Source organism: Pseudophryne corroboree, chromosome 5 (assembly GCF_028390025.1).
Source record: "Pseudophryne corroboree isolate aPseCor3 chromosome 5, aPseCor3.hap2, whole genome shotgun sequence".
Classification (NCBI taxonomy): domain Eukaryota; kingdom Metazoa; phylum Chordata; class Amphibia; order Anura; family Myobatrachidae; genus Pseudophryne; species Pseudophryne corroboree.
This window is the reverse complement of record NC_086448.1, coordinates 731,026,130-731,050,588: the sequence shown is the minus strand read 5'-3', so window position 1 is coordinate 731,050,588 and position 24,459 is coordinate 731,026,130. Positions and strand designations below refer to the sequence as shown.

The 24,459-nt window shown below is 46.4% G+C and overlaps 1 protein-coding gene across 4 annotated transcripts in view; it reads left to right on the top strand.

Moving 5' to 3' along the window:
• Positions 1 to 24,459, top strand: part of RMDN1 (regulator of microtubule dynamics 1) — a 233,823-nt gene that overhangs the window by 172,603 nt on the left and 36,761 nt on the right. For all 4 annotated transcript variants that reach the window (XM_063924061.1, XM_063924063.1, XM_063924062.1 and 1 more), the window contains exons 3-4: positions 9,332 to 9,449; positions 14,807 to 14,894. In XM_063924061.1, the coding sequence (XP_063780131.1) occupies positions 9,332 to 9,449; positions 14,807 to 14,894 (206 nt within the window). The remainder of the gene's footprint in view (positions 1 to 9,331; positions 9,450 to 14,806; positions 14,895 to 24,459) is intronic.

The window sequence follows — 24,459 nt, the reverse complement described above, 5'->3', positions numbered from 1 at the left end:
CCCCAGCTCCAGTACCTGCTCCAGTGGTTGTTTCTAGTAATGTTCCGTCCTCCTCTGGAACCAGGTCACGCCTTCAGCTCCCTACTCCTTCTCGCTATAATGGGAATCCTAAGAATTGCCATGGTTTTCTCAATCAGTGCGAGGTACATTTTGAACTTCTTTCACATAACTTCCCTACTGATCGGTCCAAGGTGGCATACATTATTTCTTTGCTCGAGGGTTCAGCGTTGGATTGGGTGTCTCCGTTATGGGAGCGATCTGATCCATTGGTTTCTAGTTACACCAATTTCATTGCGTCATTCCGGAGGATCTTTGATGAGCCAGGCAGGACGACCGCTGCCTCTGCAGACTTGCTTCGTGTCCGACAAGGCTCTCGTTCAGTGGGACAGTATGTGATTAATTTTCAGACCATAGCCTCAGAACTGTGTTGGAATAATGATGCCCTTCGGGCTGCCTTTTGGAACGGGCTCTCCGATCGTCTAAAGGACGAGTTGGTCACTAGAGATTCGCCGGATTCTTTAGAACAGTTGATCTCGCTCTGTGTAAAGGTGGATATTCGCATGCAGGAACGAGGTGGCGAACGTAGTCGATCAGATCGATCCACGGTCCGATCTTTTCCGTCTGAACAAACGTTTATTCCAAATCCTGATGAACCCATGCAGATTAATCGATCTCGGCTGTCCCCAGAAGAACGTCAGCGTCGTCGTGAGGGTAGACTCTGCCTCTACTGTGGAGCCGCGGATCATTTTCTCAAGTTTTGCAAGTCTCGTCCGGGAAATGGGCAGTCCTAGCTTGTTCCGGAGGAGTCGAGCTAGGAGTTTCTTCTAAACCTTCTCCGTCAGTGGACTGTTTACTCTCCGTGTCTCTGTTCTCCGAGTCAATAGCCAAACCCGTTAAGGCTCTGCTGGACTCAGGGGCTGCAGGAAATTTTATTTCCCTTTCCTGTGCTCAGAATCTGAGTTTTCAGCTACGGTCGGTCGAACGACCTATTACGTTGACTGCTATCAATGGTACCCAAATTTCTAATGGTCTGATTTCAAGTTGTACAGTACCAATCAAACTGCAAGTGGGAGCTCTGCATCAAGAACATTTGGAGTTCCTAGTGATTCCGGAGATGCCCCACGATCTGGTTCTTGGACTCCCTTGGCTTAAACTTCACAACCCTCACGTCGACTGGAGTTCGACACAAATAACATCTTGGAGTCCTTTTTGTCATTCAAATTGTCTCACCCCTGTCTATCCGCTCCGTGTATCTTCCAAGTCAGATGAAGGGCTCATTCCGGAGGCCTATCGGGAGTTTTCTGACGTGTTCTCGGAGCAAGCGGCAGATCTGCTACCACCGCATAGACCCTGGGACTGTCCCATTGAGCTCATTCCGGGGAAAATGCCACCTCGGGGTCGCACTTATCCCTTATCATTACCCGAGACCCAAGCTATGTTGGACTATATCAAGTCTAATCTGCAGAAAGTATTCATCCGCCCCTCTACCTCCCCGGCGGGGGCGGGTTTCTTTTTTGTGAAGAAGAAGGACGGAGGGCTAAGACCATGTATAGACTATCGTGGTCTTAATGATGTCACCATTAAGAATAAGTATCCTTTGCCGCTCATTACGGAGCTCTTTGATAGAGTTCGCGGAGCCCGAGTGTTCACCAAGCTTGATTTAAGGGGAGCTTATAATTTGATACGTATTCGACAGGGAGACGAATGGAAGACGGCCTTCAATACCAGGGACGGGCATTACGAGTACCTGGTAATGCCGTTTGGCCTCAGCAACGCCCCTGCCATCTTCCAGGGATTCATTAACGAAGTATTTCGGGATATGCTATACCTAAGTGTCGTGGTATATTTGGATGACATCCTGATATTTTCTAAAAATCTCAGAGCACAGAATACAGGTCAAAGAGGTACTTCTTCGATTACGAGAGAATCATCTTTATGGCAAGATTTCCAAATGTACCTTTGAGGTTTCTTCTATTCCATTTCTTGGTTACATCATTTCGGGCACGGAGCTTCGTATGGATCCAGAGAAACTCACTGCCATCCGGGACTGGACTCAGCCTCTTTCTTTGAAAGCGGTACAACGATTTCTGGGCTTTGCAAATTACTACCGGAAATTCATAAGGGATTCTCTACCATCGTGGCACCTATTACTGCCCTAACCAAGAAGGGTTCTGACCCAAGTCATTGGTCCTCCGAAGCTATAGCAACGTTCGCTGAGTTAAAGGCAGCTTTTATGTCCGCTCCAGTACTTCAGCAACCAGATTTTTCAAAACCATTCTTTTTGGAGGTTGATGCTTCCACGGTAGGCATAGGTGCCGTGCTTTCGCAGTACGCTCCAGATGGGAAGTTACATCCATGTGGTTTCCATTCTCGCAAATTCTCTCCTGCGGAACAGAATTACACCATTGGAGACAAAGAACTTTTGGCAATAAAATCTGCCTTGGAGGAATGGAGATATCTTTTGGAAGGTGCTAAACACCTAATTACAATTTTCACTGATCATAAGAATTTGCTGTACCTCAAGACGGCCCAGTGCTTGAATCCCCGTCAAGCTAGATGGGCGCTCTTCTTTACTCGGTTTTCGTTTGTCATTAAGTACCGGGCTGGGACTTTTAACACCAAGGCTGATGCTTTATCCCGTTCCTTAACAGCTTCGGATGAGGAGAATTCCATTGAGAAGGCTTTGATTCTCAGTCCAGTTTCTATGTCAGCGGCTCCCACCGCTCTGGGTCCTCCTCCTGGGAGAATGTCTGTGCCAGCTAAATTTCAACCAAGTTTGTTGCAGTGGGCTCATATTTCCAAGTTTTCTGGTCATCCTGGAGTTCAAAAGATGTGGGAGTTTCTATGAAGGTCTTACTGGTGGGACACTATGAAGAAGGATATTCAAGATTATGTCAACTCATGTCCTCAGTGTGCTCAGCACTAAATTCCTCATTTGCCTCCTGCAGGGTTGTTGCATCCACTGTCCATTCCTCAGAAGCCATGGACCCATATCTCTATGGACTTTGTTACTGAATTGCCTCTCTCCAAGGGTCACAATACTGTCTGGGTAATTATCGACCGTTTCTCTAAGATGGCACATTTTGTACCTTTGACTGGGTTACCATCAGCTCCCAAGTTGGCTTTGTTATTCATCCGAGAACATTTCCGCCTGCACGGCTTACCTCAGGAAATCGTCTCTGACCGGGGGGTACAATTCACTGCAAGATTCTGGAGAGCTCTCTGTACGGCCTTACAAATAAAACTCAAGTTTTCATCCGCTTACCATCCACAGACCAACGGGCAAACTGAACGCGTCAATCAAGATTTAGAGACTTTTCTCCGTGTTTATCTGTCTCCCTCGCAAGATGATTGGGTGGAACTGTTGCCATGGGCCGAGTTTGCCCATAATCATCTGTACCACTCTTCGACTGGTGAGTCCCCATTTTTCATTAATTATGGGTTCCATCCTCAAGTTCCTGAATTACCCATTTGTCTTCCGGAGGATGTTCCTGCTGCAGCCTCTACTCTTCGGCACTTCAGTCAAATTTGGAGTCGAGTTCATGCTAATCTCAAGAGAGTCTCCGGCCGCTATAAGTTCTTTGCGGATAGGAAGCGACGAGCAGCTCCCCAATACAAGGTTGGTGACAGGGTATGGCTCTCCACCCGCAACCTCCGGTTAAGGGTGCCCACTATGAAGTTCGCCCCAAAGTTTATTGGTCCTTACCCCGTGTTACAAGTCCTGAATCCGGTTGTCTGCAAATTGGGATTGCTTTCCCACCTCCAGATACCAAACTCCTTTCATGTTTCTCTCCTTCGCCCCCTTATTTTAAACCGGTTCCATTTAAAGTCCCCAAAGCCAACCTCTGCAGAGTCTGAAGCTGGAACGGACTTTGAAATCAAAGCTATTCTTGACTCTCGTTATCTTCACAAGAATCTACAGTATTTAGTGGAGTGGAAAGGTTTTGGCCCCGAGGAGAGGAGCTGGGTCAAGGCTACTGAAGTTATGGCTCCCCGACTGGTGCGGATTTTCCATTCCAGACATCCAACAAAACCTGGAAAGTGTCCGGGGGCCACTCCTGGAGGAGGGGGTACTGTCACACGCCATAGGCGGCGTTCACCGCGCTTACCCCTGTGTGCCTGCTGGTCTGTGTTGCGGCCTCCGCCTTCGGTGGTCCACGGGCTCCGGCGTCTGGCCGGCGCGGCTCCCGCCGGTTCCCCGGGGCAGGGGCATTGCCATGACACCCGGAATCACGTGGGCGGGGAGCAGGTGACGTCATCAGACTGTTCCGCCAATCCAGCGGAGGCGCGAGATTCAAAGTCAGACGCCGGGCAGAGCCTCGGCGCCTGAGTATCGGCTTTTCCCCTGATGTGGATGCCAGTGCTCTTGTTCCCAACGTATCTCTCTGCAGTCGTACCCCAGTGTCTCCGGCACTTCCAGGTGCCAGTTGCTGCACAGTTCAGCGTATACTGCGGCTGGTGTGTTTCTCTGCAATCCAGTCACCAGTGCTTTTTGGAGTCAGCGTGTGCAGTGTCTCTAATCACCGCTCTCAAGTTCTACAAATCATCAGTGTCTTTAATCACCGCTCTCAAGTTCTACAAATCATCAGTGTCTCTAATCACCGCTCTCAAGTTCTACAAATCATCAGTGTCATTAATCACCGCTCTCAAGTCATACAAATCATCAGTGTCTTTAACCACCGTTCTCAAGTTCTACAAATCATCAGTGTCTTTAACCATCGCTCCCAAGTTTTGCAAGTTGCCAGTGTCTTTAACCACCGCTCTCAAGTTCTACAAATCATCAGTGTCTTTAATCACCGCTCTCAAGTCATACAAATCATCAGTGTCTTTAACCACCGTTCTCAAGTTCTACAAATCATCAGTGTCTTTAACCACCGCTCTCAAGTTTTATAAATCATCAGTGTCTTTAGTCACCGCTCTCAAGTCATACAAATCATCAGTGTCTTTAACCACCGCTCACAAGTGTTTCAAATCGTCAGAGTCTTTAACCACCGTTCACCAGTTCTTCAAATCACCAGTATCTTTAAAAACATCACTTACAAGTTCTTCAGTCATTATTATCTTGTACCAACACTCACAAGTACTTCTTTCCCTGGAATCCTTAGCATTGCTTACAAGTTCTCCTATAGGCCTTGACATTTCCCCATACGTTCCTTCTCTGCCATGTGATATTGTGTTGCTCTCTTCCTGCAATAAAGTTCTTTAATATTTTCACCAAGCTTTACTGTCAGAGTCCTGTATGAGGAAGACCTATATTAAGCCATCCCTGTTCTGACCCAACTGTGGTTCCTCTCCTCTACCATCGGGAGAACCCCCGAGTTCACAACACCCCCAACCTAGGTCAGTGACAAAGTATGTGTCTTGGTGTGAATCCAAGAAGTTTCCTACGGTGGAGTTTCAACTTGGGCAGTTTCTCCTCTTCCTGCCGGCAGGTGTGGATGTGGGCCTACATTTGGACTCCATAAAAGTCCAGATTTCGGCCTTGTCCATTTTCTTACAGAAACAATTGCCTTCCCTCCTTGAGGTTCAGACTTACTTGAAAGGGGTCCTGCACATCCAGCCTCCCTTTGTGCCTCCTACGGCACCTTGGGATTTTAACGTGGTGTTGCAGTTCCTGCAATCGGATTGGTTTGAGCCTTTACAGGAGGTTGAGGTCAAGTCTCTTACTAGGAAGGCGCTCACACTGTTGGCATTAGCATCTGCTAGATGTGTGTCTGAATTGTGGGCTTTGTCCTGCAAAATCCCCTACTTAATTTTCCATAAAGATAGAGCTGAGCTTAGGACGCGTCAGCAGTTTCTTCCAAAGGTTGTGTCGGCTTTCATATCAACCAACCTACTGTAGTAAGAAAGAAAATGAAACTTGCTCCCTACGCATTACCAAAATAGGATAAAATAGGAAGAAATAAGTAGACTTAATAGTAATGGTTTTCAAACAAAGGAATTTATTTCCTAATGTATATCAGAAATATTACAAAGTATTGTTAGCATATATCTAAGTGGATGATGGAAGCTATATCCATATAATATATATGTTTTAAGTGTTTTAAAGGAAAAAAGGCTTGTGCAAATTTTGTATAGCAAATGTGTATATTGCCTAGTTCCGGTACACTGAACAGACAACACACAAAGACTAACACAACATAAAAAACATGTAATGTGCAGAAAGAAGCGCTATGTGCGTCTTACTCAAACTGCAATCTCAGTCCTCTTATAGGCTAAAAGATCAGTTTAGGTATGCCCCAAACGCAGGGGTTAATTCATATATGCACCCTGTCCTAGAGTCCAAGTGACAAGGGTCCGTCCATTAATACACTGTGTCCTGGGTGAGTACAATTGTGGAGCAGCAATAACTGAATGAATGAGACCCATCTTGGGTAAATTAAAGTCATATGCGACAGAGGACTGGATGAATGAGACATATGGGTTAAATCCCGTGAGATAAAGTCCCAGCTGATCCGTATGGAGTGAGGCAGGGGTGAGATTCTTACCTCCTCCGTAGCGGGTCCTCCTTCATGGCAGGTCCTAAATGTCCCAACTGATCCGTAAGGGGTGAGGCAGGAGTGTGCTTCTTACCTCCTCCATAGCGGGTCCCCCTCCGTGGTGGGTCTTAAATGTCCAGATGGTCTCCCAATGGTGTCAGTCTTTATCAGGGGAGATGGAGATGTCTGCCAGCAGACTTCCTCACAGCGCGCTGCAGACGTCTAGCGCTGCTGTCAGGGAATCCAGTCGATCGGTAATCAACGCGTTTCGCCTTGATGGCTTCATCAGGATAGCCGATATACTGGTCTCCTCTCCTCTCTCTCTGTTTTGATCGTAGGTGCTCTTCTATATACAATGCATGGGAATGCTGGTAATTCATTCTTGAGGATTTCATTGGACTTTAAAATATGCCAGTGTTCCTTAATGCTTTTTTCTAAAAAGGTGCTCTGGCTCTAAAAATTGGAAATGAAGAGGACATCTTGTTGTTGATTGGATTCCTTAGAGTTATATTTTAATATATATATAATATATTAATTGCTTTAGTATATAGAATCAACATTTATTACAGAGGGAGAGCAGCTAATGTGTTAAGAAAACACTACCATTAGAACCACAATGAACAGCCGGAATGCAAAAATCCGGAAGTGATTAACGAATGGAACGCATGAACTTCTTATAACGGAGAGAGGAGAGAAGACCAGTATATCGGCTATCCTGACGAAAACATCAAGGTGTACCCGTACTAGGCAATATACACATTTGCTATACAAAATTTGCACAAACCTATTTTACTTTAAAACATTTAAAACATATATATTATATGGATATAGCTTCCATCATCCACTTAGATATATGCTAACAATACTTTGTAATATTTCTGATATACATTAGGAAATAAATTCCTTTGTTTGAAAACCATTACTATGAAGTCTACTTATTTCTTCCTATTTTATCCTATTTTGGTAATGCGCAGGGAGCAAGTTTTCATTTTCCTTGTTACCATAAGAGGGCTGATGTAATACAGCCATGCCCCCAGCTGCATATCCCCTGTAGGATACCTTTGTCACAAAGAGAGTGCAGTATCACTAGTTCTTTTGTTTCCAACCTATTGTGGTGCCAGTGGCTACTGACTCCTCAATTACCTCAAAGTCCTTGGAGGTTGTGAGGGCTTTGAAGATTTATGTGAAGAGAACTTCTCGTCACAGAAAGTCGGACTCGCTGTTTGTCCTTTATGATCCCAACAAGATTGGGTGTCCTGCTTCTAAGCAGACGATTTCTCGCTGGATCAGATTCACTATCCACAATGTGTATTCTATGGCAGGATTGCCGTGTCCGAAATCTGTTAAAGCCCACGCTACTCGTAAGGTGGGTTCTTCCTGGGCGGCTGTCCGGGGTGTCTTGGCATTACAGCTTTGCCGAACGGCTACTTGGTCAGGGTCGAACACGTTTGCTAAGTTCTACAAGTTCGATACTTTGGCCTCTGAGGACCTAAAGTTTGGTCAATCAGATCTGCAGGAGCCTCAGCACTTTCCCTCCCGTACTGGGAGCTTTGGTACATCCCCATGGTACTAATGTGGACACCAGCATCCTCTAGGACGTAAGAGAAAATAGGATTTTAATTACCTACTGGTAAATCCTTTTCTCGTAGTCCGTCGAGCAGACATTTTCAACCCTTTACAACTCACGGCACACTGAACAAGATTTAAGTATTGCCAAGGCACATTCAAATATAATGGTGATGCATGGTGCAGTTGCATGTCCTATGATGTCATGTTGCAGCTTCTCCATAGGTAACGCCTAAGCCACATCTGAGAAAGCCAGAAGAGCCCAACACTGCCCGGGTCCAATATAAGAACTGGCTCTGCAACCACTAAACCCACCAGTATTGATCGTTCCAGGGCCTCAGTAGCGGCAAAACACTGACGGGCCTGGCTGTGCTTCTATGGCGGCACACCTGGAGACTGCTCAGGGCACACTAGTGTGCCACAGCACGGTGGTTGAAAAACACTGCCGTAGAGGATGCTGGGCGTCCGCCCAGCGCTTCGTTCTCCTGCAGTAGTTATTTGGTTTAGTACTGCCTTGTTACTTGGTTCAGTACTGCTTTGTTACTTGGTTAAGTACTGTTGTTCAGCTGTTGCTGAATTTTTGAAGCTGGTTAGCTTGGTTTACCTTGTTATGTGTGAGCTGGTGCGAATCTCACAACTATCTGTGTATTTCCTTCTCTCAAAGTTTGTCCGTCTCCTCGGGCACAGTTTCTAGACTGAGTCTGGTAGGAGGGGCATAGAGGGAGGAGCCAGCCCCACACCATTAAACTCTTAAAGTGCCCATGGCTCCCAAGGGACCCATCTATACCCCATGGTACTAATGTGGACCCCAGCATCCTCTACGGACTATGAGAATAGGATTTACCGGTAGGTAATTAAAATCCTATTTTTATAGCACTAACCTACGTAAAGGAGATCTCCATCTACATCAATCTCCCTACCTTAGAAATGCCCTCCCTCTCTAGATTATAGGAAGCAGTGGCAGATAAGTCCAGGTGCTATAAGCTGCAGAGAACCGTACAGAAAGCTGTGTAAACATTGGAATATTTGGTCCTATGGATGTTTATGTTGTGCATGTTGTGTATAGGCTGTTCCCGGTGGTTTGTATACTAGTCCTTATTCCAGAGTCCTGTGTTCTTTGCTGTCACTCCATATCACATTTATTGCATGTTACACCAGGACCTATGTGCTACACATATGTATCAAGTAGGCCGTGTTGTGATGGTCATGGGGTCGTGGTAGCTGTACAACAGAAGAATCCATTCTGGTCTACAAATTGCAGTAACAGCGCTTTCTTTCCACCACAGGGTCCAGGGAGAGTGGCCTTGCTGGGACGGGGTCTTGTCTTCTCGTCCCTCTCTTTGCTGGCCGTCCAGTCATACAGATGGAAGTGTAAACATGCTGTAGTATATGCCAGCATTAAAGGTACTTTGTCTAATGTTCTGTTTATGTGGTATTTAGAAACTAATATTACCAATAGTGTCTCAGTAATGGATCATTTTCCTAGATATTAATTTCAAACTCATACTGAGGTCTACTGGGCAGTCAGACAGCTGGGGCAGGATGCGTTAAAGAGCGTTTTGTGGTCAAACATTTTTCAGTAGGTTTGACTGCTTGCTGGATATGCACCAAGCTCCAGAGATGTGTTACATTAAGGAGCTTGGATGGTGTTACCCAAAAGAAGCCCATGGGCTTCTTTTTTAGGTGTTTTGTACGGAGAGTGATCCAACTGGATACCTCCCAGTGTCCCCTGGGGTGCAAGTGTCATATGATACATGCGCAGAAGTACTCCCAGAACTGTCCCCACGCCATAAAGGACAGCTCTTACAGGGAGAGCTGTCCTTTGCTAAAATCTTCATGCATACGGCGGCTTACAACTGCCACTTACATACTAAGGGGTATATGCAATTGCGGTCGAATTCCCGAAAAATGTCGAAAAACGGGACATTTTCGACAAAAAAAAAAATTCGACAATGCAATTCAGTACTTTTCGTCAAATAAACGGACTTTCAAAATTCGACTTTTTGAAATTCGACATTTGTCAAATTCGACATTTCTGCAATGGTACAAATGCGGCAATTCGACAAAAGTATATTCAATTGAAGATTGTAAATTCGACAACAGTGCTTTTAGACAGTAAATTCGTCATTTTCAATCCGCCACACTTTGCTGGCGGAATCTAATAAAAAAATGTAAAAACATGTTTTTTTTTGTGTGTTTTTTTATTGGTAATGGCATATCTATTTATATTAGAAGGGATTAGGTACATGGTTTGTCTATTTAGGAGGCACAAGTATTATTTTTATATTTTTAAAAATATTAATTTTTTTTAATTTTATTTTCTTAAATGGAATGGGGTAAAATCAGAAAAAAAAATATGCGTGGGGTCCCCCCTCCAAAGCATAACCAGCCTCGGGCTCTTCGAGCCGGTCCTGGTTCCAAAAATCCGGGGAAAAAACTTACAGGGGATCCCCCGTATTTTTAAAACCAGCACCGGGCTCTGCGCCTGGTGCTGGTGCAAAAAATACGGGGGACAAAAAGAGTAGGGGTCCCCCGTATTTTTTACACCAGCATCGGGCTCCACTAGCTGGGTAGATAATGCCACAGCCGGGGGTCACTTTTATACAGCGCCCTGCGGCCGTGGCATTAAATACGCAACTAGTCACCACTGGCCGGGGTACCCTGGAGGAGTGGGGACCCCTTAAATCAAGGGGTCCCCCCCTCCAGCCACCCAAGGGCCAGGGGTGAAGCCCGAGGCTGTCCCCCCCATCCAAGGGCTGCGGATGGGGGGCTGATAGCCTTTTGAAAAAATGAAAGAATCTATAAGGACAAATACTATCTGCGCAACCCCTTTAGGTTTATAAGGACGTTAATTTGAAAAAGATAGGAAGAAATAATGGTGTGAAAAGACAGAGAAAAAACAGAGAAAAAGGAAGATATGGGGTATAATTAGATTAGTAGAGAATGGTGCAGCCCATAGGTAAACTAGTACCCTTACTAGTGTGGACTGAATAAATAGGAAAAAACCTTGGCGCACCAGGGGTAAAGAAGAGAATGCCAGGGGGGAGTGGTCAGACTGATTCTAAATTTATTTGTACATATAAAACATATTCATAAAATAATAAAATTTCATTTAAAGAAAATAGCACACTTTAGCTTAGCATAAACAAAATGAATGCAACAATGTGATAAAGATCTATTGTTTTTCACAAATAGTCGTATCAATGTGCCAATACTCATAAATATAAATATAATTATAATTCAATGCTTGCTCCAAAAGGCATGAGAGAAAAAGTCCCGAGACCTGTTTATCCCATGTAGATAGTAATAAATGTCCTTTAGAATGGCAGTTTTTTATTTATTTATATGGGTCTTCCTATATACTTGTACTACCGTGTATCACCTCGTTCCAGCCGCTTAAGTTAAGTAGCTGATGGGTTTCTTATAAGGATCACAGTCTAATGTACCCTTTTCCACTGTGGCTGTTTATATTGTATTAGTGATTTTCAGGACTCTTCCTTTCTGTACAGCACACATATGCAAAATAGTGTTTATCCGGTAACAGTACCTGTAAACCGTGAGTGTACTGGGTCCTCCGTTCCCTCCTTTCCCACGGGTCCGTAACTGCAGGACCTCTAGTGGGACCGGACAGCCGATTCCCAGAGCTCCGATACAGCACGTATCGTCTGGCCCGCAAGCGTGGAACGCAGGCCAGTAGCTTCCGGTTTCGCGGCTTCTGGCTTCCGGGATTTACGTGTCGTCAGCAGATCAGTGGTGATTGGGGTTGAGCTCCAGCTCCTGAAGTTGACATGCAGCAATCCCTTTGCTGCATGTCAACTTCAGGAGCTGGAGTTCAACCCCAATCACCACTGATCTGCTGACGACACGTAAATCCCGGAAGCCGCGAAACCGGAAGTTACTGGCCTGCGTTCCACGCTTGCGGGCCAGACGATACGTGCTGTATCGGAGCTCTGGGAATCGGCTGTCCGGTCCCACTAGAGGTCCTGCAGTTACGGACCCGTGGGAAAGGAGGGAACGGAGGACCCAGTACACTCACGGTTTACAGGTACTGTTACCGGATAAACACTATTTTGCATATGTGTGCTGTACAGAAAGGAAGAGTCCTGAAAATCACTAATACAATATAAACAGCCACAGTGGAAAAGGGTACATTAGACCGTGATCCTTATAAGAAACCCATCAGCTACTTAACTTAAGCGGCTGGAACGAGGTGATACACGGTAGTACAAGTATATAGGAAGACCCATATAAATAAATAAAAAACTGCCATTCTAAAGGACATTTATTACTATCTACATGGGATAAACAGGTCTCGGGACTTTTTCTCTCATGCCTTTTGGAGCAAGCATTGAATTATAATTATATTTATATTTATGAGTATTGGCACATTGATACGACTATTTGTGAAAAACAATAGATCATTATCACATTGTTGCATTCATTTTGTTTATGCTAAGCTAAAGTGTGCTATTTTCTTTAAATGAAATTTTATTATTTTATGAATATGTTTTATATGTACAAATAAATTTAGAATCAGTCTGACCACTCCCCCCTGGCATTCTCTTCTTTACCCCTGGTGCGCCAAGGTTTTTTCCTATTTAAAAATGAAAGAATATTGTTTTTTCCAGTAGTACTACAAGTCTCAGCAAGCCTCCTCCGCAAGCTGGTACTTGGAGAACCACTAGTACCAGCATGCGGGAGAAAAACGGACCCGCTGGTACCTGTAGTTCTACTGGGAAAAAAATACCCAAAGAAAAACAGGAGACACACACCGTGAAAGTAAAACTTTATTTCACACCTGCCGACACACACATACTTACCTATGTTGACCCGCCGACTGGCACGTCTCCAATGTCGCCAACGATCCGGGGTACCTGTGAATAAAATTATACTCACCTGATCCAGTGTCCAGATTATAATCCACGTACTTGGCAAAAAAAACAAACGAACACCGGGACCAGGCGGACTGAAAGGGGTCCCATGTTTACACATGGGACCCCTTTCCCCGAATACAGAGACCCCCGTGACTCCTGTCACAGAAAGGTCTCTTCAGCCAATCAGGAAGCGCCACTTCGTGGCACTCTCCTGATTGGCTGTATGCGCGTCTGAGCTGGCAGACAGCGCATCGCACAGCTCCCTCCATTAGTTTCAATGGTGGGAACTTTGCGGTCAGTGGTGGGGTTACCGCGGTCAGCGGCTGACCGCGGGTGACCTCACCGCTGACCGCAAAGTTCCCACCATTGAAAGTAATGGAGGGAGCTGTGCAATGCGCGTCTGAGTATAGACGCGCAGAGCCAATCAAGTGAGTGCCACGAAGTGGCGCTTCCTGATTGGCTGAAGAGACCTTTCTGTGACAGGAGTCACGGGGGTCTCTGCATTCGGGGAAAGGGTCCGCCTGGTCTGGGTGTTCGTTTTTTTTTTTTTTTGCCAAGTACGTGGATTATAATCTGGACACTGGATCAGGTGAGTATAATTTTATTCACAGGTACCCCGGATCGTCAGCGACATTGGAGACGTGCCAGTCGGCGGGTCAACATAGGTAAGTATGTGTGTGTCGGCAGGTGTGAAATAAAGTTTTACTTTCACGGTGTGTGTCTCCTGTTTTTCTTTGGGTATTTTTTCCCAGTAGAACTACAGGTACCAGCGGGCCCGTTTTTCTCCCGCATGCTGGTACTTGTGGTTCTCCAAGTACCAGCTTGCGGGGGAGGCTTGCTGGGACTTGTAGTACTACTGGAAAAAACAATATTCTTTCATTTTTTCAAAAGGCTATCAGCCCCCCATCCGCAGCCCTTGGATGGGGGAGACAGCCTCGGGCTTCACCCCTGGCCTTTGGGTGGCTGGAGGGGGGGACCCCTTGATTGAAGGGGTCCCCACTCCTCCTGGGTACCCCGGCCAGGGGTGACTAGTTGCGTATTTAATGCCACGACCGCAGGGCACTGTATAAAAGTGACCCCCGGCTGTGGCATTATCTACCCAGCTAGTGGAGCCCGATGCTGGTGTAAAAAATACGGGGGACCCCTACTCTTTTTGTCCCCGTATTTTTTGCACCAGCACCAGGCGCAGAGCCCGGTGCTGGTTTTAAAAATACGGGGGATCCCCTGTCAGTTTTCCCCCCGGATTTTTAGAACCAGGACCGGCTCGAAGAGCCCGAGGCTGGTTATGCTTTGGAGGGGGGACCCCACGCAATTTTTTTCCGGGTTTTTTACAGTTTTTTCCCTTTTTTTAAAAATCTAATCAAAATCCGTCAAATCGGCCGTTTTTCGACAGCGGGACTGTCGAATTCGTTTTTTATTGAATATGTTGAATTCCGGCACCCACTTGCCGGAATTCGACGGTCGAATTGTGTCGAACTAAAAAGCGGGGGAAAAATTGCGGCGATTCGCCGGCAATTGCATATACCCCTAAAGCGGAAATATCGGGTGCATATCGGGCGCAATCCTAAATTGTCTCACCTAAGACGAATTTGCAGTGGCTGACCATGTCATACACAGAAATCGATCCCTACGCACAACTGCATTTTCCTAGCCCCGCCCCCAGTCACCTCCTCCAAATGCCGACCACCTGTCACTCACTTTGCAAATATATCCATGGTGCGTACACTGTTACTAATCCATCGTAGTAATGTTGCATTATTGAATAAACCCATTCAGGATAAATTAGTAAATTATGCCAATAGGACAAATCTCATGTGGGAAAACCCTACAAGTCCATTAGGATAGCAAGAACATAATAGCATTAAACCACTGTATTCTCTTTTTAAGTTGAGGATGTGAAGGAACAAGCCGACTATCTTCATGGCAGAGAAGAAATTGTGAAGTTATATGAATTTTTGATCCAGTACAAGGACAGGTACAGGGGAGATAATTAATGTCTTTCAATGAATTCAAATGCTGTCTGATGGTATATTAAAGGAATAAAAAGGGCATATGGGGAATATCTGAGGGCATATACAGATAGAGCCACCTTTATCTTGGCCTTTAATAGGATTAATTGAGCCAGGGCAGTCAGACTTAATCCCCTGCTGTAATGACTTAGGGGGTCATTCCGAGTTGTTCGCTCGTTATTTTTTTCTCGCAACGGAGCGATTAGTCGCTAATGCGCATGCGCAATGTCCGCAGTGCGACTGCGCCAAGTAAATTTGCTATGCAGTTAGGTATTTTACTCACGGCATTACGAGGTTTTTTCTTCGTTCTGGTGATCGTAATGTGATTGACAGGAAGTGGGTGTTTCTGGGCGGAAACTGGCCGTTTTATGGGAGTGTGTGAAAAAACGCTGCCGTTTCTGGGAAAAACGCGGGAGTGGCTGGAGAAACGGAGGAGTGTCTGGGCGAATGCTGGGTGTGTTTGTGACGTCAAACCAGGAACGAAACTGACTGAACTGATCGCAGATGCCGAGTAAGTCTGGAGCTACTCAAAAACTGCTAAGAAATGTCTATTCGCAATTCTGCTAATCTTTCGTTCGCAATTTTGATAAGCTAAGATTCACTCCCAGTAGGCGGCGGCTTAGCGTGTGCAAAGCTGCTAAAAGCAGCTTGCGAGCGAACAACTCGGAATGACACCCTTAATCCCCTGCTGTATTGTTCTCTCTTATTGTATTGCAGCTGAGAACAATAGATGAATAAACCATCTGGAAGTCAAGATAATCGTGGCTCCATCTGTAGGTGGATGTAGAAGAGTCTGATGGCATGTAATGGGCATATGGAGTGGTTTCATGTCATATTAGGTGTACATGAGGGAGGCTAATGGCACAAAAGGGCATGTGGAGTGTTCTGATGGCATAGAAGGTGTGTGTGGCACACTTTGGCTTGCGATAAAAATATGATGTCCACTTCTGATCTTAGTAGGGGTTTGGTATGGAATCCCGGTTGTCACAATCCTGATGATCAGGATTCTGACAGCGCTTCCTGACATTCAAAATCCCAACGGATCCTAGTAATTATTGTAGCCCTACTCCGATCCCTACCGTCCCCTCCTGCAGCCTAACCGCACCTACAGCCTTACACTAACCCTCCCACTAGTGCCTAACCCTAACCCCAACACTTACTGTCGGAATCCGTCAGGATTCTAACCATCTGGATTCTGCTGTGGTATTCTGACTGTTGGGATCCTGACTTCCAGGATCCTGACTTCCAGGATCCTGACTGCATCCACTTAGTAGTTGCTGTATCAGCTTGTGAACCCTGTGTCATAGAGGGCATTATGGTAGCAGTTTTCAATGCTCACTTTCCTCCATTAACCTAAAGAAAAAAAAATATTTTGGGGAAAGAATTAAAGGGAAGATTCAAGTACCTCAATCACTTGTTTTAGCTCACACACAATAGAGGTGCAAGCTAAAACAACCAAGATTTCCTGACCTAAATGTCTGGGAATCTGTGCAGTTGAAGATTGACTGAACCTTATGTGTAATTGAACACAAGCATCAAAATATACATTATGGTAAGAACTTACCGTTGATAATGGTATTTCTCCTAAGTCCACAGGATCCACAGGATAACAATGGGATATGATGAAGCGACAGCGGATTTGCACCAATCGGTCAAAGCTTTCCAGCCTCCCAGCATGCAACGGGCCCGTCCATATATCCCCGCCTCCTGGCTCAGGCTAATCAGTTGTATTCCAAAGCTTAAGGCAGGAGCATCATAGATAGCCCTAATCAGGAGATAAGAATACACATGCACACCCTTCCGTACAAGGAAGAGGTTAGTGAGTAAAAGGATCCTCAAATCAGGTGCGTCAGGGTGGGATCCCTGTGGATCCTGTGGAAGTTCTTACCAAAACGTATATTTCTCTGGCAGGGTCCACAGGTTATCCACAGGATAACAATGGGATTTCCCAAAGCAATTTAGTGGTGGGGACGCTCCTGATTGGACAGGAGAATCCTTTGCCCGAATTCAGTTTCATGAGAGGCAAAGGTATCCATGGCATAATGTCTAATGAATTGTGTTAATGGAAGACTATGTGGCTGCCTTACATATCTGTTCTGTTGAACCACCACGTTGTGCTGCCCATGATGGACCTACCTTACGAGTAGAATGAGCAGAGACATTAGCCGGAACAGGCAGATCAGCTTGAGAATATGCTTCTGAAATCGTCATCCGAAGCCATCTTGCCAGTGTCTGCTTATCAGCACACCATCCTCTCTTGTGAAATCCGTAGAGAATAAAAAGAGAATCTGTCTTTCTAAATGGCACTGGTACGATCCACGTAGATCCTTAATGCACGGACCACGTCCAGCGATGCATCTCCCGCGGAAAGGCCCGGTACCTGGAAAGCCGGGACTACAATTTCTTAATTAAGGTGAAATTTAGACACCACCTTCAGAAGATACCCACATCTACTGTAGTTCTGAGAACTGCTTTATCTGGATAAAAAATCAGAAATGGGGAACGACATGATAATGCCCCTAAATCTGATACTCTTCTAGCTGACGCCATAGCCAGTAGAAAGCTGTCAACCATTTAAGATCCACCTTATTAAGTGGTTTAAATGGGGCAACTTGAAGGGCTTTCAGGACTAGAGTTAAGTCCCAAGGCACTGTAGGAGGAACAAAATGAGGTTGAATGCACAGCATTCCCTGGAAAACAGTATGCACATCCTGTAAGTTGGCCATTTTCTTTTGGAACCATACAGTCAATGCTGACACTTGCACTCTCAAGGAAGCCACTGTCAAACCTTTATCCATTCCTGACTGAATGAATGCTAAGACCCTGGATACTCTGAAATACTTGGGGTACATTTCTGTTCACTGCACCAATGAATATAGGTTTGCCATATTCGGTGATAAATGCGAGCTGAGGAAGGTTTCCTTGCTCTGAGCATAGTGTGAATTACCTGTTGTGAGAATCCTCTTGACATCAGGATAGAGGTTTCAAGAGCCACGCCGTCAAAAACAGTCGATCCAGATGTCTGTGATAACAAGGACCCTGCATCAGTAGATCTAGACGTTGAGAGAGCAGAAGTGGAGCATCCATCGACATTCTCTGCAGATCTGTGTACCAATGCCTTCTGGGCCAAGCCGGAGCTATTCGTATCACGGCACATTTCCCTTGCTTTATCTTTCTCACCACCCTGGGTGATTGGAGGAAACACATAAGCCAGATGAAAGCCCCATCTCACCGACAGGGCATCCACAAAGATCGCTTTGGGATTCTTTGTTCTAGACCCGTATGCGAGAACTTTGTTGTTCAGACAGGACGCCATGAGATCTATCTCTGGCAACCCCCACTTGTCTACTAGAGTCTGGAAGACATCCGGGTGTAGAGCCCATTCACTTGCCTGAATGGCGTGTCGACTGAGAAAGTCCGCTTCCCAGTTTAGGACTCCTGGAACGAACACTGCGGACAAGGCTGGATGATGAAGTTCTGCCCACTTTAGTATGTGACTTACCTCCTTCATCGCTATTCGGCTGCGAGTTCCTCCCTGATGGTGAGGTACGCTACTGCCGTCGCATTGTCTGAGCAGATCTGGACTGGTTTTCCCCGAATAATGTCCTTTGCCTGAATCAGTGCCATGTATATGGCCCGAAGTTCCAATATATTTATTGGTAGGCAACCTTCTTCCTTGGTCCATTGCCCCTGGAACCACAACCCTACTGACACTGCTCCCCAGTCCTGGCGACTGGCATCTGTCGTCAGAATTTCCCAATCTGATATCCAAAAGGGTCTCCCCTTCTCCAGATAGGATGTCTGTAGCCACCAGGCTAATGACCTTCTTACTTCTATCATAACCATAGTCTGTGTTTTTATCGTCTGATGCAACCCATTCCATTTGGCAAGAATCAGACGCTGCAGAGGCCTCGAGTGGAATTGTGCATACTCCACTATGTCGAATGTTGACACCATCAAACCCATCACACGCATTGCTGCGTGAATAGATACCTTTTGACTGTGTAGCAAGTCCTGAATTCTTAACTGAACCTTGGATATCTTGTTCAGGGGTAACATTACTCTCTGAAGACTTGAATCCAGTACAGCCCCTAAGTGAATCATCCGCTGTGACGGAACCAGAGACGATTTTGCCCAATTTATGAACCACCTGTGCTTCTGCAGACACGTTATTGTCTGTTGCAGGTGACATAGGAGCAATTCCTGTGACTGTACCAGGTTTAAAAGATCATTGAGGTATGGAAAAATTCTTATCCCCTGCTGGATGAGATAAGCTGCCATTACCACCATAATCTTGGTAAATCCTCTGGGGGCTGTGGCTGACCCAAAAGGTAGGGCCTGGAACTAAAAATGCTGTTGGAGGATAGCGAACCTGAGAAAACAGTGCTATAGGAACATGTAGGTAAGCATCCTGTATATCCAGGGATACCATATAATCCCCTGTAAAACCGAGGTACCCAAATGTATTTGTTCAATACTTTGAGATTGAGAATAGGCCGAAAAGACCCATTTGGCTTCTGAACTAAAAACAGGTTGGAGTCAAACCCCTGTCCTCGTTGTGCATGAGGAACTGGAATGACTACTCCTGACTGAAGCAATTTCTGAACTGCCTCTTGCAAAGCCCTGGCCTTCGTCTCTACCCAAGATGGGCTGGTACAAAAAAACCTTCGAGGAGGGTGCTCCTTGGGGATCAGTACTAAATGCCGCCGGCCGGAATCCCGGCGGTTGAAATACCGACGCCGGAATCCCGACCACACAATCCCTGACAGGGGTGGCGAGCGGAACGCAGCCCCTTGCGGGCTCGCTTCGCTCGCCACGCTGCGGGCACGGTGCCTCGCTACGCTCGGCACACTATTATATTCTCCCTCTATGGGTGTCATGGACACCCACGGAGGGAGAATATGTCGGTATTGTGGCGGTCGGGATTGTGGCGGTCGGGATTCCGGCGGTCGGGATTCCGGCGTCGGTATTTCGACCGCCGAGATTCCGGCCGGCGGCATCTTGACCGCATTCTGCTCCTTGAAGGCAAATGCATAACCTAGAGATACCGCTTCCTGCACCCAGGCATCGTTTGCAGACTTCTGTTAGATCTGTGCAAACTGAAGAAGTCGGCCCCCCACCCTGGGATCCCCCAGGTGGAGGCCCACACCATCAGGCTGATGGCTTATTTGTTTTACCAACTGGTCCTCTGGTAGCCCAATGCTTTTTAGTCTTACCAGACTTGTTGTATTGGGACTGCCTGCTATCAGTTTTACCTTTAGCTTTTCATTGAGACCGAAAGGGCCGAAAAACCAGAACTTTAGGTTTGAAATTGTATGTGGAAGGAAACTTTACTTTCTAGGAGTCTGCTTCTGACTCCAAAATATTTGTCAATTCTTTACCAAAAAGAATATCTCCAGAAAAGGGCAAAGATTCCAAAACCTTATTAGATTCTGAATCCGCTTTCCACGTACGTAGCCAAACTGCTCTACGAGCAGCTATTGTTGAAGCTGATGCCCTGGATGCTGCTTCTTCCAAGAACATTGCAGCCTGTTTTATTTTTTATATGTGCTATAAGGGATTTTTGCTCTCTAGATGCTATTGAAAAATCCCCCTCCAATGCATCAGCCCAGGCAGCCACTGCCTTTGCCATCCAAGCTGAAGCCATGGCTGGCCTTATGACTGCCCCAGACAGGGAAAAATGTTTTTTAGAAAACCATCCACTCTCCTATCCTTGACATCATTTAATGATGTTGAAGGCAAAGGTAATGTAGATTTTCGCACTAATCAAATCACATGAGTATCTACTTTAGGAGCCACCTCCCTTTTTAAACAATCCCCAGCTGGAAGAGGATAATTGGAATTCCATTTCTTAGGAATTCTAAACTTTTTGTTAGGCGTAGCCCAAGCCTCTTCCATGATTTCCGTTAGCTGATCTGACCCTGGAAACTCAGTCTTAACTGTTTTGGGACATTTAAACACAGGTGCCTTGGTTTTTTACACAGGCTCTGCTGAATCCTCTAAGGATAGAATGGCTTTCATTGTTTAATTAACTCCGCTATATCCACTGAGCTGAAACCTTCCTCCTCCTCTTCGTATGCCGAAGTAGAATTAATTGAGCTTTCATCCTCCGATGAATCTTCGTCTGAACCATGGGGGTCATTCCGAGTTGTTCGCTCGTTGCCAATTTTCGCTATACTGCGATTAGTCGCTTACTGCGCATGCGCAAGGTTCGCAGAGCGCATGAGCTTAGTTATTTTACACAAAAGTTAGGTATTTTACTCACGGCATAACAAAGCTTTTTCATCGCTGTGGTGATCGTAGTGTGATTGACAGGAAGTGGGTGTTTCTGGGTGGAAACTGGCCGTTTTATGGGAGTGTGCGGAAAAACGCAGGCGTTCGAGTTCCAAAACGCGGGAGTGTCTGGAGAAACGGGGGAGTGGTTGGGCAAACGCTGGGTGTGTTTGTGACATCAAACCAGGAACGAAAAGGACTGAGCTGGTCGCAATGGCTGAGTAAGTCTGGAGCTACTCAGAAACGGCGGGGTAATCGTTACGAGAAAATTAGCGAAGCTTTCGTTCGCAATTCTGCTATGCTAAGATACACTCCCAGTAGGCGGCGGCTTAGCGTGTGCAATGCTGCTAAAAGCAGCTAGCGAGCGAACAACTCAGAATCACCCCCCATGTGTAGCCTGTGAGGATGAAGATTTACTTACCACCGGCTTATCAGCCTGTTTCTTTCGAGAGGCAGCTGCTGGAAGTGATACATCACAAGTGAGAAGCTGCATGTAAGGGTTAATCGTGTAGCCTATCCCCAGTACAGGAGTTGGAGGAATTATTCTTTCAGCTATACTGGATAAAGTCTGTGCAAACACAGCCCAAGTGGATCAACCTGCACCTGAATCTGTCTTGTATTTTTCAAGAACCCCTGGTGAAAGCTAAAACAATTTGCACACAAACCATCCTGAACCAAGGGGGTCATTCCGACCCATTCACACGCAGCGGTTCATCGCTGTGGTGCGAACGGGTCGGAAATGCGCAAGCGCGGCACCCGCAATGCACACGCGCGTCATTGCCCAGTGACAGCCATCGCCGGGCAACGACCAGAAGAAAGAAGAAAGTGATCGCTAGCACGATGTCAAGAAGATTGACAGCGGGGAGGCGTTCCGGGCCGGATACTCACCGTTTTCCGGGCGTGGAGATCCGAACGCAGGCATGTCCAGGCATTTGGAGGGCGGTTGTCTGACGTCAATTCCAGGACTTTCATCACTGGATCCATCGCACAGGGTAAGTAATTGCAGGGCTAGTCTTGTTCTGCACAAAACTTTTATAGTATAGCAGGGCTGCACAAGCGATCGCAGCCCTGCTATGCTAAAATACACTCCCCCAAAGGCGGCGTCTAGTTGATCACACGAGCAGCAAAAAGTTACTACGTGCGATCAACTCTGAATGACCCCCCAAATCCTGAGAGGATAACACAGCTTTGCAAGACAAACATGATATGAGTGTTGGTGTTGCTGTGAGTGTATCTTCCTCACCTTTGCCGCTCTTAGACATGATAAATAATCAACACTTCCACAGTGTACTACACAATTTGTGACTGTAATCACTTAAAGCTTTTTAAAGTGACATACAATCCGACCCGACCCATGCACCAGCATTGAGGATCATAATAGAACAAAACTGGCAGAATATAGTAAAGTCAGCAATCACACTAGCAGTCAGTCACATGTTATACATTAGTATAATAAGCAATATGAGCACATCATCAACTACAACTACATTTCAAGTATGTAGGAGAATATATTACTGAATCATGTTTAAACAGATCTACCATATTCAGACGCATTGCGAAAGAAACAACAGTAAATGTATACAGACTCATATACAATAGGCACTTATCTAACTATTCATACTCAAAAAGGTAGCTAGAGACTTAGGGGGTCATTCCAAGTTGATCGTAGCCCTGCAAAATTTTGCAGGGCTACGATCATGTCCATAGACATGCGGGCGGATGCCCAGCACAGGGCTATCCCGCCCCGCATGTCAGTGCCGGCCTCCTCCCCCACCCCAGAAGTGCAAAAGCATCGCACAGCGGCGATGCTTTTGCACTTTTGGAGTAGCTCCCGGCCAGCACAGCTTTAGCATGCTGGCCGGGAGCTACTCGTCACTCCCCGGCCCGCATGGCTGGTGGTCACCACTGCTGTGCTATGAAGAGCAGCACTAAATGAGCCATTCATCCCCAACTGCCCACCTACAGTACACCTCCAACTGCCAGTCTACAGTACACCTCCAACTGCTAGCCTACATCCCCAACTGCAGCCTACAGTACATCTCCAACTGCCAGCCTACAGTACATCCCCAACTGCCAGCCTACTGTACATCCCCAACTGCCAGCCTACAGTACATCTCCAACTGCCGGCCTACAGTATATCCCAACTGCCAGTTTACAGTAGATCTCCAACTGCCAGCCCACTCTACATCCCCAACTGCTAGCCTACAGTACATCCCCAACTGCTAGCCTACAGCACATCCCCAACTGCTAGCCTACAGTACATCCCCAACTGCCAGTCTACAGTACATCCCCAACTACCAGGCTAGAGTAGATCTCCAATTGTCTGCCTACAGTACATCCCCAACTGCCAGCCTACAGTACACCCCCAGCTGCCTGTCTACAGTACATCTCCAACTGCCAGCATACAGTACATCCCCCAACTGCCAGCCTACAGTACATCCCCAACTGCCAGCCCACAGTAGATCTCCAAATGTTTGCCTACAGTACATCCCCAACTGCCAGCCCACAGTAGATCTTCATCTGCCAGTACACAGTAAATCCACAACTGCCAACCTACAGTACTTTCCCAACTGCCTGGTTACAGTACATTCCCAACTGCCAGCCTACATCCCCAACTGCCAGCCTACAGTACATCCCCAACTGCCAGCCTACAGTACATCCCCAACTGCCTGTCTACAGTACATCCACAACTGCCAGCATACAGTACATCCCCAACTGCTCGTCTTCAGTACATCCCCAACTGCCAGCATACAGTACCTCCTTAACTACCAGCCTACAGTAGATCTCCAATGGCCAGCCTACAGTACATCCCCAGCTGCCAGCCTACAGTACACCGCCATCTGCCTGTCTACAGTACATCTCCAACTGCCAGCATACAGTACATCCCCAACTGACAGCCTACAGTACATCCCCAACTGCCAGACTATAGTACATCCCCAACTGCCTGTCTACAGTACATCCCCAATTGCCTGTCTACAGTACACCCCAACTGCTTGTCTTCAGTACATCCCCAACTGCCAGCATACAGTACGTCCTTAACTACCAGCCTAGAGTAGATCTCCAATGGCCAGCCTACAGTACATCCCCAACTGCCAGCCCACAGTAGATCTTCATCTGCCAGTCCACAGTAAATCCACAACTGCCAACCTACAGTACTTTCCCAACTGCCTGGTTACAGTACATTCCCAACTGCCAGCCTACATCCCCAACTGCCAGCCTACAGTACATCCCCAACTGCCAGCCTACAGTACATCCCCA